We start from the raw sequence: 16508 nt of genomic DNA, 5'->3' as shown, positions 1-16508 counted from the left end.
AGATGGTTTAGGGTTGTCAGTGTATAGTGAGGCAGGCGTGAGGTATGACAAGCTGGAGCAGGGCTTCTGGCAATTTTCTCTTGGACTAACTAATGATGCAGGCCAGTTCATACCTGTTCCAGAGGCCTGGAGGTGTGCGGTCCCACCCTGCCTGTGCAAGAGATTTCCTTATTAATCTCCAGTTTTGTCTTTAAAAGTCATGCCTATTCCGTGATACATTTTTATTTGTTTTAATACAAAAATGCTATTTTAAACTATTCTTCTGGGGAAAAAATTCCCCTCTCCTGTCCCACCTGTGGTTCTGAGAGCCCTCAGGCTGTCACTGAGCTCCCCAGCTTAAGGAATGGAACTGCGAAGTATAGAATTTAGCAGTCAAACCTTTAATAAACACTGAAAGAGGAAAGATGCCCCCTTGCTCTGTCCCCCACCCCACACTGTCTTTTCCCTTAAAGCTCCATGACTGAGGGGGGAAACTTAAGACAGGGGGAAACTTTTCACTGATACTGAATTCCCTAATAATATTTTTTAATGCAAAATGGCTAGTGCCCTTTTTTTTGTTCTCCATTAGCATTGGTTTAAAATGGAAAGTTAAGAAAAATAAAAGTACATTTAACTATCATCTTTTTAATATTTATTTTTTATTGAAGTATAGCTGTTTTAAAGTGTTGTGTTTCTGATGCACAGCAAAAGTGATTCAGTTATACAAATATATATTCTTTTTCCACTATGGTTTATTATAGGCTATTGAATATAGTTTCCTGTGATGAACAATAGGACCTTGTTGTTTATGTTTTATATACATTTTATAATATATTCATATAATGTTTGCAAATCCCCCACCACCTTTTCCCCTTTGGTAACCATAAGTTTGTTTTTTTATGTCTGTGAGTCTGTTTCTGTTTTGTAAATAAGTTTATTTATGTCATATTTTAAATTTCACGTAAAAATGATATCATGGTATTTGTGTTTTTCTAACTTCACTTAGTATGATAATCTCTCGGTCCATCCATGTTGCTGCAAATGGCATTATTTCATTCTTTTTTATGGCTGAGTAATATTCCACTGTATATATGTACCATACTTTATCTGTTCATCTGTTGATGGACGTTTAGGTTGTTTCTGTGTTTTGGTTATTGTGAATAGTGCTGCTATGAACATAGAGATGCATGTATCTTTTTGAACTATAGTTTTGTCCAGATATATGCCCAGGAATGGGATTGCTGGATCATATGGTAATTCTATTCTTAGTTTTCTGAGGAAGTTCCATACTGTTCTCCATACTGGCTGCACCAGTTTACATTCCTGCCTACCAACAGTGTAGGAGGGTTCCCTTTTCTCCACACCCTCTCCAGCATTTGTTATTTGCAGACTTTTAAAAGATGGCCATTCTGACAAGTGTGAGGTGATAACCTCACTGTAGTTTTGATTTGCATTTCTCTAATAATTACCAATGTTGAGCATGTTTTCATGTGCCTGTTGGCCATCTGCCTGTCTTCTTTGGTTAAATGTCTATTTAGGTCTTCTGCCCATTTTTTGATTGCATTGTTTGTTTTTTTGATATTGAGCTGCATGAGCTGTTAGTATTTAGACCCTTGTTGGTCACATCATTTGCAAGTATTTTCTCCCATTGTGTAGGTTGTCTTTTTGTTGTCTTCATGGTTTCTTATAAGCTGTGCAAAAGCTTATAAGATTATTTAGGTCCCATTTGTTTAATTAATTAATTTTTTAACACCTTTATTGGAGTATAATTCTTTACAATTGTGTGTTAGTTTCTGCTTTATAACATAGTGAATCAGCTGTACATATACATATATCCCCATATCTCCTCCCTCTTGCATCTCCCTCCCACCTTCCCTATCCCAACCCTCTAGGTGGTCACAAAGTACCAAGCTGATCTCCCTGTGCTATGTGGCTGCCTCCCACTAGCTATCTGTTTTACATTTGGTAGTGTGCATTTGTCCATGCCACTCTCTCACTTTGTACTAGCTTACCCTTCCCCCTCCCTGTGTCCTCAAGTCCATTCTCTACGTCTGCGTCTTTATTCCTGTCCTGCCCCTAGTTTCTTTAGAACCATTTTTTTTTAAGATTCCATATATATGTGATAACATACTGTATTTGTTTTTCTTTTTCTGACTTACTTCACTCTGTATGACAGATTCTAGGTCCATCCCCCTCACTACAGATAACTCAGTTTCGTTTCTTTCTATGGCTGAGTGATATTCCATTGTACATATATGCCATTTCTTCTTTATCCATTCATCTGTCAGTGGACACTTAGGTTGCTTCCATGTCCTGGCTTTTGTACACAGAGCTGTAATGAACATTGTGGTACATGTCTCTTTTTGAATTATGGTTTTCTCAGGGTATATGCGCAGTAGTGGGATTACTTGGGCTGTATGGTAGTTCTATTTTTAGTTTTTTAAGGAACCTACATACTGTTCTCCATAGTGGCTGTATAGGTTTACATTCCCACCAGCAGTGCAACAGGGTTCCCTTTTTTCCACACCCTCTCCAGCATTTATTATTTGTAGATTTTTTGATGATGGCCATTCTGACCAGTGTGAGGTGATACCTCATTGTAGTTTTGATTTGCATTTCTCTAATGATCAGTTACGTTGAGCGTCCTTTCATGTGTTTGTTGGCAATCTGTATATCTTCTTTGGAGAAATGTCTGTTGAGGTCTTCTGCCTTTTTTGGATTAGGTTGTTTTTTTCATATTGAGCTGCATGAGCTGCTTGTAAATTTTAGAGATTAATCCTTTGTTTGCACATTTTTCTCCCATTTTGAGTGTTGTCTTTTGGTCTTGTTTATGGTTCCCTTTGCTGTGCAAAAGCTTTTAGGTTTCATTAGGTCCCAGTTGTTTGTTTTTATTTCCATTTCTCTAGGAGGTGGGTCCAAAAGGATCTTGCTGTGATTTATGTCATGGAGTGTTCTGCCTATGTTTTCCTTTATGAGTTTTATAGTGTCTGACCTTACATTTAGGTCTTTAATCCGTTTTGAATTTATTTTTTTGTATGGTATTAGGGAGTGTTCTAATTTCATTCTTTTCCATGTAGCTGTCCAGTTTTCCCAGGACCACTTATTGAAGAGGCTGTCTTTTCTCCATTTTATATTCTTGCCTCTTTTATCAAAGATAGGGTGACCATATGAGCATGGGTTTATCTCTGGGCTTTCTATCCTGTTCCACTGATCTATATTTCTGTTTTTGTGCCAGTACCATACTATCTTGATTACTGTAGCATTGTAATATAGTCTAAAGGCAGGGAGCCTGATATCTCCAGCTGTTTTTCTTTCTCAAGATTGTTTTGGCTATTTGGGTTTTTTGTGTTTACATACAAATTGTGAAATTTTTTGTTCTAGTTCTGTGAAAAATGCCATTGGTAGTTTGATAGGGATTGCATTGAATATGTAGATAGCTTTCTGTAGTATAGTCATTTTCACAACTTGGACTCTTCTAATCAAAGAACATGGTATAGCATTCCATCTGTTTGTATCATCTTTAATTTCTTTCATCAGTGTTTTATGGTTTTCTGCATACAGGTCTTTTGCCTCCTTAGGTAGGATTATTCCTAGGTATTTTATTCTTTTTGTCGCAATGGTAAATGGAAGTGTTTCCTTAATTTCTTTTTCAGATTTTTCATCATTAGCATATAGGAATGCAAGAGATTTCTGTGCATTAATTTTGTATCCTGCTACTTTAGCAGATTCATTGATTAGGTCCAGTACTTTTCTGGTAGCATCTTTAGGATTCTCTATGTATAGTATCATGTCATCTGCAAACAGTGACAGTTTTACTTGTTCTTTTCCGATTTGGATTCCTTTTATTTCTTTTTCCTCTTTGATTGCTGTGGCTAAAAATTCTAAAACTGTGTTAAATAATAGTGGTGAAAATGGGCAACCTTGTCTTGTTCCTAATCTGAAATGATTTCAGTTTTTCCCCATTGCGAACGATGTTGGCTGTGGGTTTGTCATATACGGCCTTTATCATGTTGAGGTAAGTTCCCTCTTTGCGTACTTTCCAGAACGTTTTTTTCATAAATGGGTGTTGAATTTTGTCAAAAGCTTTCTCTGCATCCATTGAGATGATCATATGGTTTTTCTCCTTCAGTTTGTTGATATGGTGTATCACGTTGATTGATTTGCATATATTGAAGAATCCTTGCATTCCTGGGGTAGACCCCTGTTGATCATGGTGTATGATCTTTTTAATGTGCTGTTGGATTCTGTTTGCTAGTATTTTGTTGAGGATTTTTGCATCTACATTCATCATTGATATTGGCCTGTAGTGTTCTTTCTTTGTGGCATCTTTGTCTGGTTTTGGTATCAGGGTGATGATGGTGGCCTCGTAGAATAAGTTTGGGAGTGTCCTTCCCTCTGCTGTGTTTTAGAAGACTTTGAGAAGGATAGGTGTTAGCTCTTCTCTAAACGTTTGGTAGAATTCGCCCGTGAAGCCATCTGGTCCTGGACTTTTGTTTGTTGGAAGAATTTTTTTTTTTTTTTTTTTTTTTTGCTGTATGCAGGCCTCTCACTGTTGTGGTCTCTCCCATTGCAGAGCACAGGCTCCGGACGCACAGGCTCAGTGGCCATGGCTTATGGGCCCGGCCACTCTGCAGCCTATGGGATCTTCCCAGACTGGGGCATGAACCCATGTCCCCTGCATCGGCAGGCGGACTCTCAACCACTGTGCCACCAGGGAAGCCCTGTTGGAAGATTTTTAATCACAGTCTCAATTTCAGTGCTTGTGTGCTCTGTTCATATTTTCTATTTTTTCCTATTTCAGTCTCGGAAGGTTGTTCTTTTATAAGAATCTGTCCATTTCTTCCAGGTTGTACATTTTATTGGCATAGAGTTGCTTCTAGTAATCTCTCATGATCCTTTGTATTTCTGCAGTGTCAGTTATTACTTCTCCTTCTCATTTCTAATTCTGTTGATTTGAGTCTTCTCCCTTTTTTCCTTGATGAGTCTGGCTAATGGTTTATCAATTTTGTTTATCTTCTCAGAGAACCAACTTTTAGTTTTATTGATCTTTGCTTTCGTTTCCTTCATTCCTTTTTCATTTATTTCTGATCTGATATTTATGATTTCTTTCCTTCTGATAACTTCAGGGTTTTTTTGTTCTTTCACTGATTGCTTTAAGTGTAAGGTTAGGTTGTTTATTTGAGATGTTTCTTGTTTCTTGAGGTAGGATTGTATTGCTATAAAGTTCCGTCTTAGAACTGCTTTTGCTGCATCCCATAGGTTTTGGGTCATCGTGTTTTTATTGTCATTTGATTCTAGGCATTTATTGATTTCCTCCTTGATTTCTTCAGTGATTTCTTGGTTATTTGATAGCGTATTGTTTAGCCTCCATGTGTTTGTATTTTTTACAGATTTTTTTTCCTATAATTGGGATTTAGTCTCATAGCATTGTGGTCGGAAAAGATACTTGATACGATTTCAGTTTTCTTAAATTTACCAAGACTTGATTTGTGACCCAAGATGATCTGATCTATCCTGGAGAATGTTCCATGATCACTTGAGAAGAAAGTGTTTTGTTTTTGGATGGAATGTCCTGTAAGTATCAACTAAGTCCATCTTGTTTAATGGATCTTTTAAGCTTGTGTTTCCTTATTTATTTTCATTTTGGATGATCTGTTCATTGTTGTAAGTGGGATGTTAAAGTTCTCTACTATGATTGTGTTACTGTCGATTTCCCCTTTTATGGCTGTTAGCATTTGCCTTATCTATTGAGGTCCTCCTATGTTGGGTGCATAAGTATTTACAATTGTTATATCTTCTTTTTTGATTGATCTCTTGATCATTGTGTAGTGTCCGTCTTTGTCTCTTGTAATAGTCTTTATTTTAAAGTCTATTGTATCTGATATGAGTATTGCTACTCCAGCTTTCTTTTTTTTTTTTTTTTTTTGCGGTACGCGGTCCTCTCACTGCTGTGGCCTCTCCCATTGCGGAGCAGAGGCTCCAGATGCGCAGGCTCAGCGGCCACGGCTCACGGGCCCAGCTGCTCTGCGGCATGTGGGATCTTCCCAGACCGGGGCGTGAACCCGCGTCCCCTGCATTAGCAGGCGGACTCTCAACCACTGTGCCACCAGGGAAGCCCCCAGCTTTCTTTCTTTTTTTTTTTTGCAGTACGCGGGCCTCTCACTACCATGGCCTCTCCCGTTGCGGAGCCCAGGCTCCGGACGGGCAGGCTCAGCGGCCATGGCTCACGGGCCCAGCCGCTCCGCGGCACGTGGGATCTTCCCAGACCGGGGCACGAACCCGTGTCCCCTGCATCGGCAGGCGGACTCTCAACCACTGTGCCACCAGGGAAGCCCTCCCAGCTTTCTTTTGATTCCATTTGCCTGGAATCTTTTTCCATCTGCTCACTTTCAGTCTGTATGTGTCCCTAGGTCTGAAGTGGGTCTCTTGTAGACAGCATATACACAGGTCTTGTTGTTGTATCCATTCAGCCAGTCTACGTTGTTTGGTTGGAACATTTAATCCATTTACATTAAGGTAGTTATTGATAATGTATGTTCCTATTACCATTTCTTAATTGTTTTGTGTTTGTTATTGTAGGTCTTTTCCTTCTCTTGTGTTTCCTGCCTAGAGAAGTTCTTTTAGCGTTTGTTGTAAAGCTGGTTTGGTGGTGCTGAATTCCCTTATCTTTTGCTTGTCTGTAAAGGTTTTAATTTCTACGTTGAATCTGACTGAGGTCCTTGCTGGGTAGAGTAATCTTGGTTGTAGGTTTTTCCCTTTCATCACTTTAAATATGTCCTACCACTCCCTTCTGGCTTGCAGAGTTTCTGCTGAAAGATCAGCTGTTAACCTTATGGGAATTCTCTTCTATGTTATTTGCTGCTTTTTCCTTGCTGCTTTTAATATGTTTCTTTGTATTTAATTTTTGATAGTTTGATTAATGTATGTCTTGGCCTGTTTCTCCTTGGATTTATCCTGTATGGGACTCTCTGTGCTTTCTGGACTTGATTGATTACTTCCTTTCCCATATTAGGGAAGTTTCAACTATAATCTCTTCTAATATTTTCTCAGTCCCTTTCTTTTTCTCTTCTTCTGGGACCTCCTATAATTCGAATGTTGGTGCATTCAATGTTGTCCCAGAGGTCTCTGAGACTGTTTTCAATTCTTTTCATTCTTTTTCCTTTATTCTGCTTTGTGGTAGTTATTTCCACTATTTTATCTTTCAGGTCACTTATCCGTTCTTCTTCCTCAGTTATTCTGCTATTGATTCCTTCTAGAGAAATTTTCATTTCTTTTATTTTGTGGTTCATCATTGTTTGTGTTTGCTCTTTAGTTCTTCTGGGTCCTTGTTAAAAGTTTCTTGTATTTTCTCCATTCTATTTCCAAGATTTTGGATCATCTTTACTGTCATTACTCTGAATTCTTTTTCAGGTAGACTGCCTATTTCCTCTTCATTTGTTTGATACGGTGGGTTTTTACCTTGCTCCTTCATTTGCTATATATTTCTGTCTTCTCATTTTGCTTAACTTACTGTGTTTGGGGTCTGCTTTTCGCAGGCTGCAGGTTCATAGTTCCCATTGTTTGTGGTGTCTGCTGCCAGTGGTAAGTTTGGTTCACTGGGTTGTGTAGGCTGCCCGGTGGAGGGGACTGGTGCCTGTGTTTGGTGGATGAGGCTGGATCTTGTCTTTCTGGTGGGCACGATCACATCCGGTGGTGTGTTTTGGGGTGTCTGTGACCTTATTATGATTTTAGGCAGTCTTTCTGCTAATGTGTGGGGTTGTGTTCCTGTGTTGGTAGTTTGGCATAGGGTGTCCAGCACTGTAGCTTGCTGGTTGTTGAGTGGGGCTGGGTCTTAGCATTGACTTGGAGATGTCTGGAAGAGCTTTTGCCATTTGATATTACGTGGAGCTGGGAGGTCTCTGGTGGACCAGTGTCCTGAACTCAGCTCTCCCACCTCAGAGGCTCAGGCCAGAACACCAAGACCCTGTCAGCCACAGGGCTCAGAAGAAGAAGGAGAAAAAATAAATAAAATACAATAAACAAGTTATTAAAATAAAGGTTTTTTAAAGCATTATTACAAGTAAAAAAGTAATTAAAGAAAAAGAAAAAGAAAGAAGATAGCAACCAAACCTAAACACAAATGTACCAATGATAACAAGTGCTAAGAACTACACTAAAAAAAAAAAAGACAGATAGAATCCTAGGACAGATGGTAAAAGCAAAGCTATACAAACAAAATCACATGAAGAAACATACACATACACACTCACAAAAAAAACCCCCAAAATATATATGTATAGTTTTTTAAAAAAGGAAGACAGCAACCAGGTCAATAAACAAATCTACCAATGATAATAAGCTCTAAATACTAAACTAAGGTAAACATAAAACCAGAAGCAAACTAGATTGCAGAAAGCAAACCCAAAGTCTGCAGTTGCTCCCAAAGTCCACCTCCTCAATTTGGGATGATTCGTTGTCTATTCAGGTATTCCACAGATGCAGGGTACATCCAGTTGACTGTGGAGATTTAATCCACTGCTCCTGGGGCTGCTGGGAGGGATTTCCCTTTCTCTTCTTTGTTCGCACAGCTCCCGGGGTTCAGCTTTGGATTTGGCCCTGCCTCTGCGTGTAGGTTGCCTGAGGGCGTCTGTTCCCCACCCAGACAGGAAAGGGTTAAAGGAGTAGCTGATTCGGGGGCTCTGGCTCACTGGGGCCAGGGGGAGGGAGGGGTATGGAATGAGAGGTGAGCCTGTGGCAGCAGAGGCTGGTGTGACGTTGCACCAGCCTGAGGCTTGCCGTGCGTTTTCCCCGGGAAGTTGTTCCTGGGTCACGGGACCCTGGCAGTGGCAGGCTGCACAGGCTCCCGGAGGGGAGGTGTGGAGAGTGACCTGTGCTTGCACACAGGCTTCTTGGTGGCAGCAGCAGCAGCCTTAGCGTCTCATGCCCGTGTCTGGGGTCCACACTGATAGCCGCGGCTTGCACCCATCTCTGGAGCTCGTTTAGGCGGTGCTCTGAATACCCTCTCCTTGCGCACCCTGAAAGTTTGGTCTCTTGCCTCCTAGGCAGTTCCATACGTTTTCCTGGACTCCCTCCCAGCCAGCTGTGGCACACTAGTTCCCTTCAGGCTGTCTTCACGCAGCCAAGCCCATTTCTCTCCCTGGGATCCGACCTCTGAAGCCCGAGCCTCGGCTCCCAGCCCCCGCCCGCCCCGGCGGGTGAGCAGACAAGCCTCTCGGGCTGGTGAGTGCTGCACCGGTCCTCTGTGCGGGAATCTCTCCGCTTTGCCCTCTTCACCCCTGTTGCTGCACTCTCCTCCGTGGCTCCAAAGCTTCTCCCCACCACCCCCTGTCTCCACCAGTGAAGGGGCTTCTAGTGTGTGGAAACCTTTCCTCCTTCACAGCTCCCTCCCACTGGTGCATGTCCCGTCCCTATTCTTTTGTCTGTTTATTCTTTTTTCTTTTGCCCTACCCAGGTACGTGGGGAGTTTCTTGCCTTTTGGGAGGTCTGAGGTCTTCTGCCAGCGTTCAGTAGGTGTTCTGTAGCAGTTGTTCCACATGTTGATGTATTTCTGATGTATTTGTGGGGAGGAAGGTGCTCTTCATGTCTTTACTCCTCTGCCATCTTGAAGGTTCCTCCTCAGCTCTCCCCATTTGTTTATTTTTGCTTTTATTTCTGTAACTTTGTGGGACTGACTTAAGAAAACATTACTACGATTTGCAGAGAATGTTTTACCTCTTTTCATTTCTAGGAGTTTTATGATGTCATGTTTTATATTTAAGTCTTTAAGCCATTGTGAGTTCATTTTTGTGTATGGTGTGATGGTGTGTTTTAACTTCACTGATTTACATGTAGCTGTCCAGCTTTCCCAACACCAGTTGCTGAAGAGACTGTCTTTTCTCCATTGTGTGTTCTTGCCTCCTTTGTTGAAGATTAATTGCCCATAGATGTGTGGGTTTATTTCTGGGCTCTCTGTTCTGTTCCACTGATCCACATTTCTGTTTTTGTGCCAATACTGTGCTGCTAAAAATCATTGTTTATTCTTAATTCTCTTTTTTTTTCCTCACAATTGGTCCCCAGGCATTTTTTATTGGGGGAATTTTAAAAATTAAAATAGTTGAAGCCAGTGGGGTCTCATCCAGCCTTTCTCATGCATGCCCATGACCTCTTACAGAACGCTTTCCTTACCTGACTTGAAAACAAAACAAAACAAAACAAAGCAACAACAACAACAAAAGAATACCTCATTCTCTTTCCCCACACTGACAGCTTCAAAAACTCACTGAAAAGAGCATCTAATTGTCCTCATGACCTTTATCGTAGCAAGTGGATCCTCTTCCCTGGCTGTAATTAGGAATTGAGAAAGGATACACTCTTAGGGAGTGTGTACATTCACTGTGGCACAAAGCCAGGAGCCAAGTGGTGTTGGCAGCCTGCACAGGCCAGCATCCCAGGGATTGTTTGGCGTGTTTTCCGCTAGCAGGGCAGAAGTGTGTCAAGAGGATCCCTGTATAAAGGCTTCCAGAGCTGGGCTGTGGGATGAAGAGTTTTCCCCCTGATCTCTCAATAGTTTGAAGATCTGTTCAGTACTTGTCTGCCTCGATCACAGGGACACTAGCCTCCCCTGAAAGATGATGTTACCTTTGCCTTGACTTCTCCAGACTCCTGCTTCCACCCATGAATTTCCTGAAGGTCCTCTAGGCTGACTTTGTCCCACAGCTGTGTGGACGTGGCTGACCTCGAGGCTCTTAGGATTCTTCCTGACCATCACCAAATGTCTGGGTCATGTGCCCTCCTGGGCAGACCTCCCTGTTTGTATTTATCACACCACATTGAAATTGACTGTAGATTGTGTCACCCCACCATTATGACTCATTGCTCATCGGATCCCTTAGCACGGTGCCCGGCACATGGTGGTACAATTATACTCTGTAATCACTTTGAATAATGAACATTGACATAGCGTCTTCTACTTCACAGGATGCTTTCCAGTAATAATTTGGAAGCCGTCAGAGCTCTGTACAAATATTCTTATTCTTTTTGTTCTGGACAAATGGGAGGAGTGCACTTTCCTGGCCCCTGAAACAGGCAAAGCTACTTGATGTGCTCTGGCTAGTGACATTTGAGCAAAGGCGTTGTGTGTCTTGTCCAGGTGGAATTCTTTAAAGCCACTGCATCATCTACCCTGTCTCCCTGCCTCTGCCTGTGTTCCCGGTGGGGGAAGTTCTGTCACCCTGCGTCCTGTGTGAGGACAGTGTGGAGTGGTTCACCGGGCTGGCCCGGAACAAACGTGTCATGTGAACAAGAAGGAAGCCTTTCTTGCTGTAAGCTGTTCAGACTTGGAGTTGTTTGCTGCTGCTTTATACCCTGCCCTGTCCTGACAAACATGCAAAGGCACGCGTATTTCAATTTGGATTCACTCTGGTTGTCAACTGAGTGAACTGGCGTCATGGCGGTAATAGAAGTATGTGGGCTTCTTTTGGCTTGTCGTGCGGCGGGGGGAAATATGCCTGTTATTAAGTGGTTCAGATTTCAGGAATGTTAAGTGCCCTGCGGCAGGCAGGGCAGGAGAGTCCCACAGGAGGAAGCCACCAAAATGTCGATAGCAGCTTGTTGAAAAACATAGAACAGACTAGTCTGGTTGGATAATCAGTCTTTTAGAGTACAAAGAAATCTTAACATTGGCTTCACATTTCCTGTCTGCTGACCTTTCTGGAAAAGGAAATTACCCAGAACTTCCCAAGTGGTTTGGCTCACTTCCCTCCCAGGACCTCTGCCAAAACTTCAGTTCCTTAGCTACTCTTCTGAATAACTATTCTAAACCCTAGACATAGACACATCTATAAAATTCTTCCCACTTATATTTTCTCTTTTAAAAATAACATTGATTTTTTTTTCTTCTGCTTTTCTTATTGTGGTAGAATGTACATAACATAAATTTTACTATTTTAACCATTCTTAAGTGTATAATTCAGCGACATTAAGTACAGTCACATTGTTGTACAACCATCACTACTATTCATATCCAGAGCTTTTTCATCATCCTGAATTGAAACTCCATTCCCATTAAACAATATGCTATGTTCCTCCTTCCCCCCAGCCTCTAGTAACCACCATTCTACTTTCTGTCTATGAATTTGACTATTCTAAATACCTCTTATAACTGGAGTCATACAGTATTTGTCCTTTCACGTCTGATGTTTTTCACTTAGCATAATGTTTACAAGATTTATCTATATTCAGAGGTATATCAGAATTTCATTCTTTTTAAAAGCTGAATAGTAATCCATTGTATGTATGTTTGGGTGTGTGTATATATATACACATATATGTATACACACCACATTTTGTTCATCCATTCATCCATCCATGGACATTTGGGCTGTTTCTACCTGTTGGCTATCATTAATAATGCTGCTATAAACATTGGTATAAAATATATTTGAATCACTGCTTTCCATACTTTTGGGCATATACCTAAAAGTGGAATTGTTGGATTGTATGGTAATTCTGTGTTTAATGTTTTGGGGATCTATCATATTGTTTGCCACACTGGCTGCACCATTTTACATTCCCACTAACAGTGCACAAATGTCCAGTTTCTCCACGTACTCACCAACACTTATTTTCTATTTTTTTGATAATGGCCATCCTTATGGGTGTGAAGTGATATCTCATTGTGGTTTTGATTTACATTTCCCTAAAGATTAGTAATGTTGAGCATCTTTTTGGCTGTTTTTTGGCCATCTGCATATATTTGGAGAACTGTTTGTTCAAGTCCTTTTGTTCATTTTTAAATTGGATTGTTTGTTTTGCTGTTGTTGAGCTGTATGAGTTCTTTGCATATTCTGGATATTAACTCTTTCATATAAATGATTTGCAAGTATTTTCTCCCATTCTCTAGGTTGCCTTTTTCATTCTCTTGGTAGTGTTCTTTGTTGCAGAAAAGTTTTTGAGTTTGAGGAAGTCCAATTTATTTTTTTCCTATTGTTGTCTCTGCCTTTGGTGTCATATCCAAGTAATCATTGCTAAATCCAGTGTCATAAATTTTCCCGCCTATGTTTTCTTCCAAGAAAGAAAGAGTTTTTATAGTTTTAGCTCTTACATTTAGGTGTTTGATACATTTTGAGTATTTTGTAGATGGTGTAAGGTGAGGATCCAACTTCATTCTTTGCTTGTGGAATCCAGTTTTTCCAGCCTCATTTGTTGAAAAGATTGTCCTTTCCCCATTGAACAGTCTTGGCATCTTTGTCAAAAATGATTTGACCATCTAGTCAAAAATCATTTCACCATCTATTCAAGGGTTTATTTCTGGGCTGTCTGTTCTGTTGAACTAATATAAATGTCTGTCTTTATGCTATGACCATACTGTTTGGGGTAGTGTAGCTTTGTAGTAAATGTTTAGATCAGTAAGTGTGAGTCTTCCAGTGAGGTTCTTCATTTTGAAGATTGTTTTGATTTTTAAGGGCCCCTTGAAATTCCACATGAATTTTAAGAAGGGCTTTTTTATTTTTGTAAAAAAATGTTACTGTGATTTTGATGAGGATTACATTGGGTATATAAATAGCTTTGGGTAGTACTGTCATCTAAACAATATTAAGTCTCTCAGTCTATGAACACATGATGTCTTTCCATTTATTTATGTCATCAGTAATTTCATTCAGTGATGTCGTATAGTTTTCAGTGTATAAATCTTTAGCCTTGTGGCCCAAGTTAATTCCTAAGGGTTTTTTTTTTTTTTTTTTTGATGCTTTTATAAATGGAGTTGTTTGCTTAATTTCCTTTTCAGATTGTTCATTGTTAAATTAGTGCTAACAGTTTTTGTGGACTCTTTAGGATTTTCTACATAGATGGTCATGTCACCTGCCAATAGATAATTTTACTGCCTTTTTTCTAATTCAGATCCCTTTTATTTATTTTTGTTGTATAATTGCTCTGATTAGAACTTCAAATGCTATGTTGAATAGAAGTGGTGAAAGTGGGCGTCCTTGTCTTGTTCCCGATCTTAGGGGAAAGCTTTCGGTCTTTCACCATTGAGTATGATATTAATTGTGGGTTTTTAACATATTGCCTTTATTAGGTTGGTGATGAGTTTTTTTTAAACCATGAAAGTGTATTGAATTTTGTCAAATGCTTTTTCTGCATCAGTTGAGTTTTTTCTTTCTTTCATCAGGTTAATGTAGTGCATTACATTGATCAATTTTCATATGTTGAATGATGCTGCATTCCAGAAGTATATCCCACTTGGTCATCTTGTATAGTCCTTTTACTCTGCTGCTGAATTTGGTTTGCTAGTATTTTGTTGAGGAGTTTTGCATCATAAGAGATATTGCTTTGTTCTTTGTCTGGCTTTGCTGTGAAGGTAATCCCAGCCTCATAGAATGAGTTAAGAGGTATTCTCTCTTCTTCAGTTTTTTTTTTTGAAGAGTTTGAGAAGGGTTGGTAAGTTTTCTTTAAATGTTAAACAGAATTCTGGTCCTGGGATTCACTTTTTTGGGAGGTTTTTCATTATTGATTCAAATCCTTACTAGTTAGAGGTCTTTTTAGGTTTTCTGTTCCTCAGGAATCAGTCTTGGAAGGTTGTGTGTTTTTAGGAATTTACCCACTTTATCTAGCTAGCCCAATTTGTTGACCTATAATTGTTCATAGTACTCTTTTATTATCCTTTTTATTTCTGCACAATTGGTAGTAATGAACCCGCTTTATTTCAATAATTTCGATTTTTTTTTCTTTTTTTGGTCTTTTTTTCTCTTAGTCAATCTACCTAAAAGTTTGTCAATTTTGTTACTGTCATAGAACCAACTTTTGGTTTTACTGATTTTTCTCTATTGGTTTTTTATTGTTTATCTCTGCCATAATCTTTATTTCCTTCCTTCTGCTACCTTTGAGTTTATTAGCTGTACTTTTTGTACTTCCTTGTGGTATAAAACTAGTTTGTTGGTTTTTTTATATGAAGCAACAAACTTTGTTTCTTTTTTAATATAAATGTTTATAGCTGTAAATTTTCTTCTTAGCATTGCTTTCTCTGCATCGCATAAGTTTTGGTACATTTTGCTTTCGCTTTTGTTTGTTTGAAAGTATTTTCTAATTTCCCTTGTGTTTTCTTCTTTGACCCACTGGTTGCTAAAGAGTGTTGTTTAATTTCCACTTATTTGTGAATTTTCCAGTTTTTCTTCTGTTACTGATTTCTAGTTTAATTATGATTGGAAAGGTAGTTTTTATGATCTTAATCTTTTAAATTTATATTTGTTTTGTGGTGTCACATATGGTCTGTCTTGGGGACTTTTCCATGTGCTCTTGAGGAAAATGTATATTCTGCTGTTAGAATGTTCTATATATGTCTGTTCTAGTTGGTTTATAATGTTCAATTCCTTTTTCCTTATTGATCTTCTCTCTGGGTTTCTATACATTATTGAAATTAGGGTATTGAGATCTCTAACTGTTATTGTGGAACTATTTCTTTCAATTCTGTCCATGTTTTCTTCATGTATTTTAAAGCTCTGATGTTTGGTTCATACATATTTATAATTATTGTATCTTCTTGAGTTGACCCTTTTATCAATAGATAATGTTCTTTGTATCTTATTATTAATTTTACTATTATTAATTTTACTTAATGTCTTTTTTGATATTAGTATTGATCTCTCTTTGGGTTATTACTTGCATTGGATATCTTTTTCCCTTCTTTCACTTTCAACCTGTTCGTGTTTTTAGATCTCAAGTAAATATCTTGTAGACAGCATGTGGTTGGATCCTGTTATTTAATCCATTCTGCCAGTCTAAATCTTTTTTTTTTAAATTCATTTATTTATTTTGGCTGCGCTGAGTCTTAGTTGTGGCATGCGGGATCTAGTTCCCTGACCAGGGATCGAACCCAGGCCTCCTGCATTGGGAGCATGGAGTCTTACCTACTGTACCACCAGGGAATTCCCAGTCTAAATCTTTTGATTGTAGAGTTTAATCCATTTGTATTTAAAGTGATTACTGATGGGGAAGGACTTGACTTTTACCCTTTTGGTTTTTGTTTTCTGTATGTCTTCTAGCTTTCTTGACCCTCCTTTCTTGAATTACTGCCTGTGTTTGTGTTTTGTTGATTTCTTTGTAGTGACATGTTTTGATTCCTTTCTCATTTTCTCGTGTGTTTTCTATAGATATTTTCTTTGTGGTTACCATGGTGGTTACATATAACATTCTAAAATTAAAACAATTTAATTTGAATGATACAATTTAACCTCAGTGGCATACAAGAGCTCTATTCCTATACAGGTCTGTCCCCCCCCTTTGTTGTTTATGTCACAAATGACAACTGTATGCATTGTGCACCCACGAACATAGATTTGTGGGTTTTTTTTTTTTTTTTTTTTTTTTTTTTTTTGTGGTATGTGGGCCTCTCACTGTTGTGGCCTTTCCTGTTGCGGAGCACAGGCTCCGGACGCGCAGGCTCAGCGGCCATGGCTCACGGGCCCAGCCGCCCCGCGGCATGTGGGATCTTCCCGGACCGGGGCACGAACCCGTGTCTCCTGCATCAGCAGGCGGATTCTCAACCACTGCGC

At 39.4% G+C, this 16508-nt stretch overlaps 1 protein-coding gene across 10 annotated transcripts in view; it reads left to right on the top strand.

Annotated features, from left to right (window-relative positions):
* CDCA7L (cell division cycle associated 7 like) overlaps positions 1 to 16508 on the top strand; it is a 202993-nt gene that overhangs the window by 157218 nt on the left and 29267 nt on the right. Inside the window, exon 1 of one of the 10 annotated variants that reach the window (XM_067042651.1) lies at positions 11305 to 11419. The exons of the other annotated variants lie outside the window; for them this stretch is intronic. Within the exon in view, the coding sequence (XP_066898752.1) occupies positions 11405 to 11419 (15 nt within the window). The 5' untranslated portion in view covers positions 11305 to 11404. Of the gene's footprint in view, positions 1 to 11304; positions 11420 to 16508 lie in introns of those variants that run through there. 10 annotated transcript variants of the gene reach the window in all.

Source organism: Kogia breviceps, chromosome 9 (genome assembly GCF_026419965.1).
Source record: "Kogia breviceps isolate mKogBre1 chromosome 9, mKogBre1 haplotype 1, whole genome shotgun sequence".
NCBI lineage: Eukaryota > Metazoa > Chordata > Mammalia > Artiodactyla > Physeteridae > Kogia > Kogia breviceps.
The sequence above is the reverse complement of the archived record's forward strand: the minus strand, read 5'-3'. Positions and strand labels throughout refer to the sequence as shown.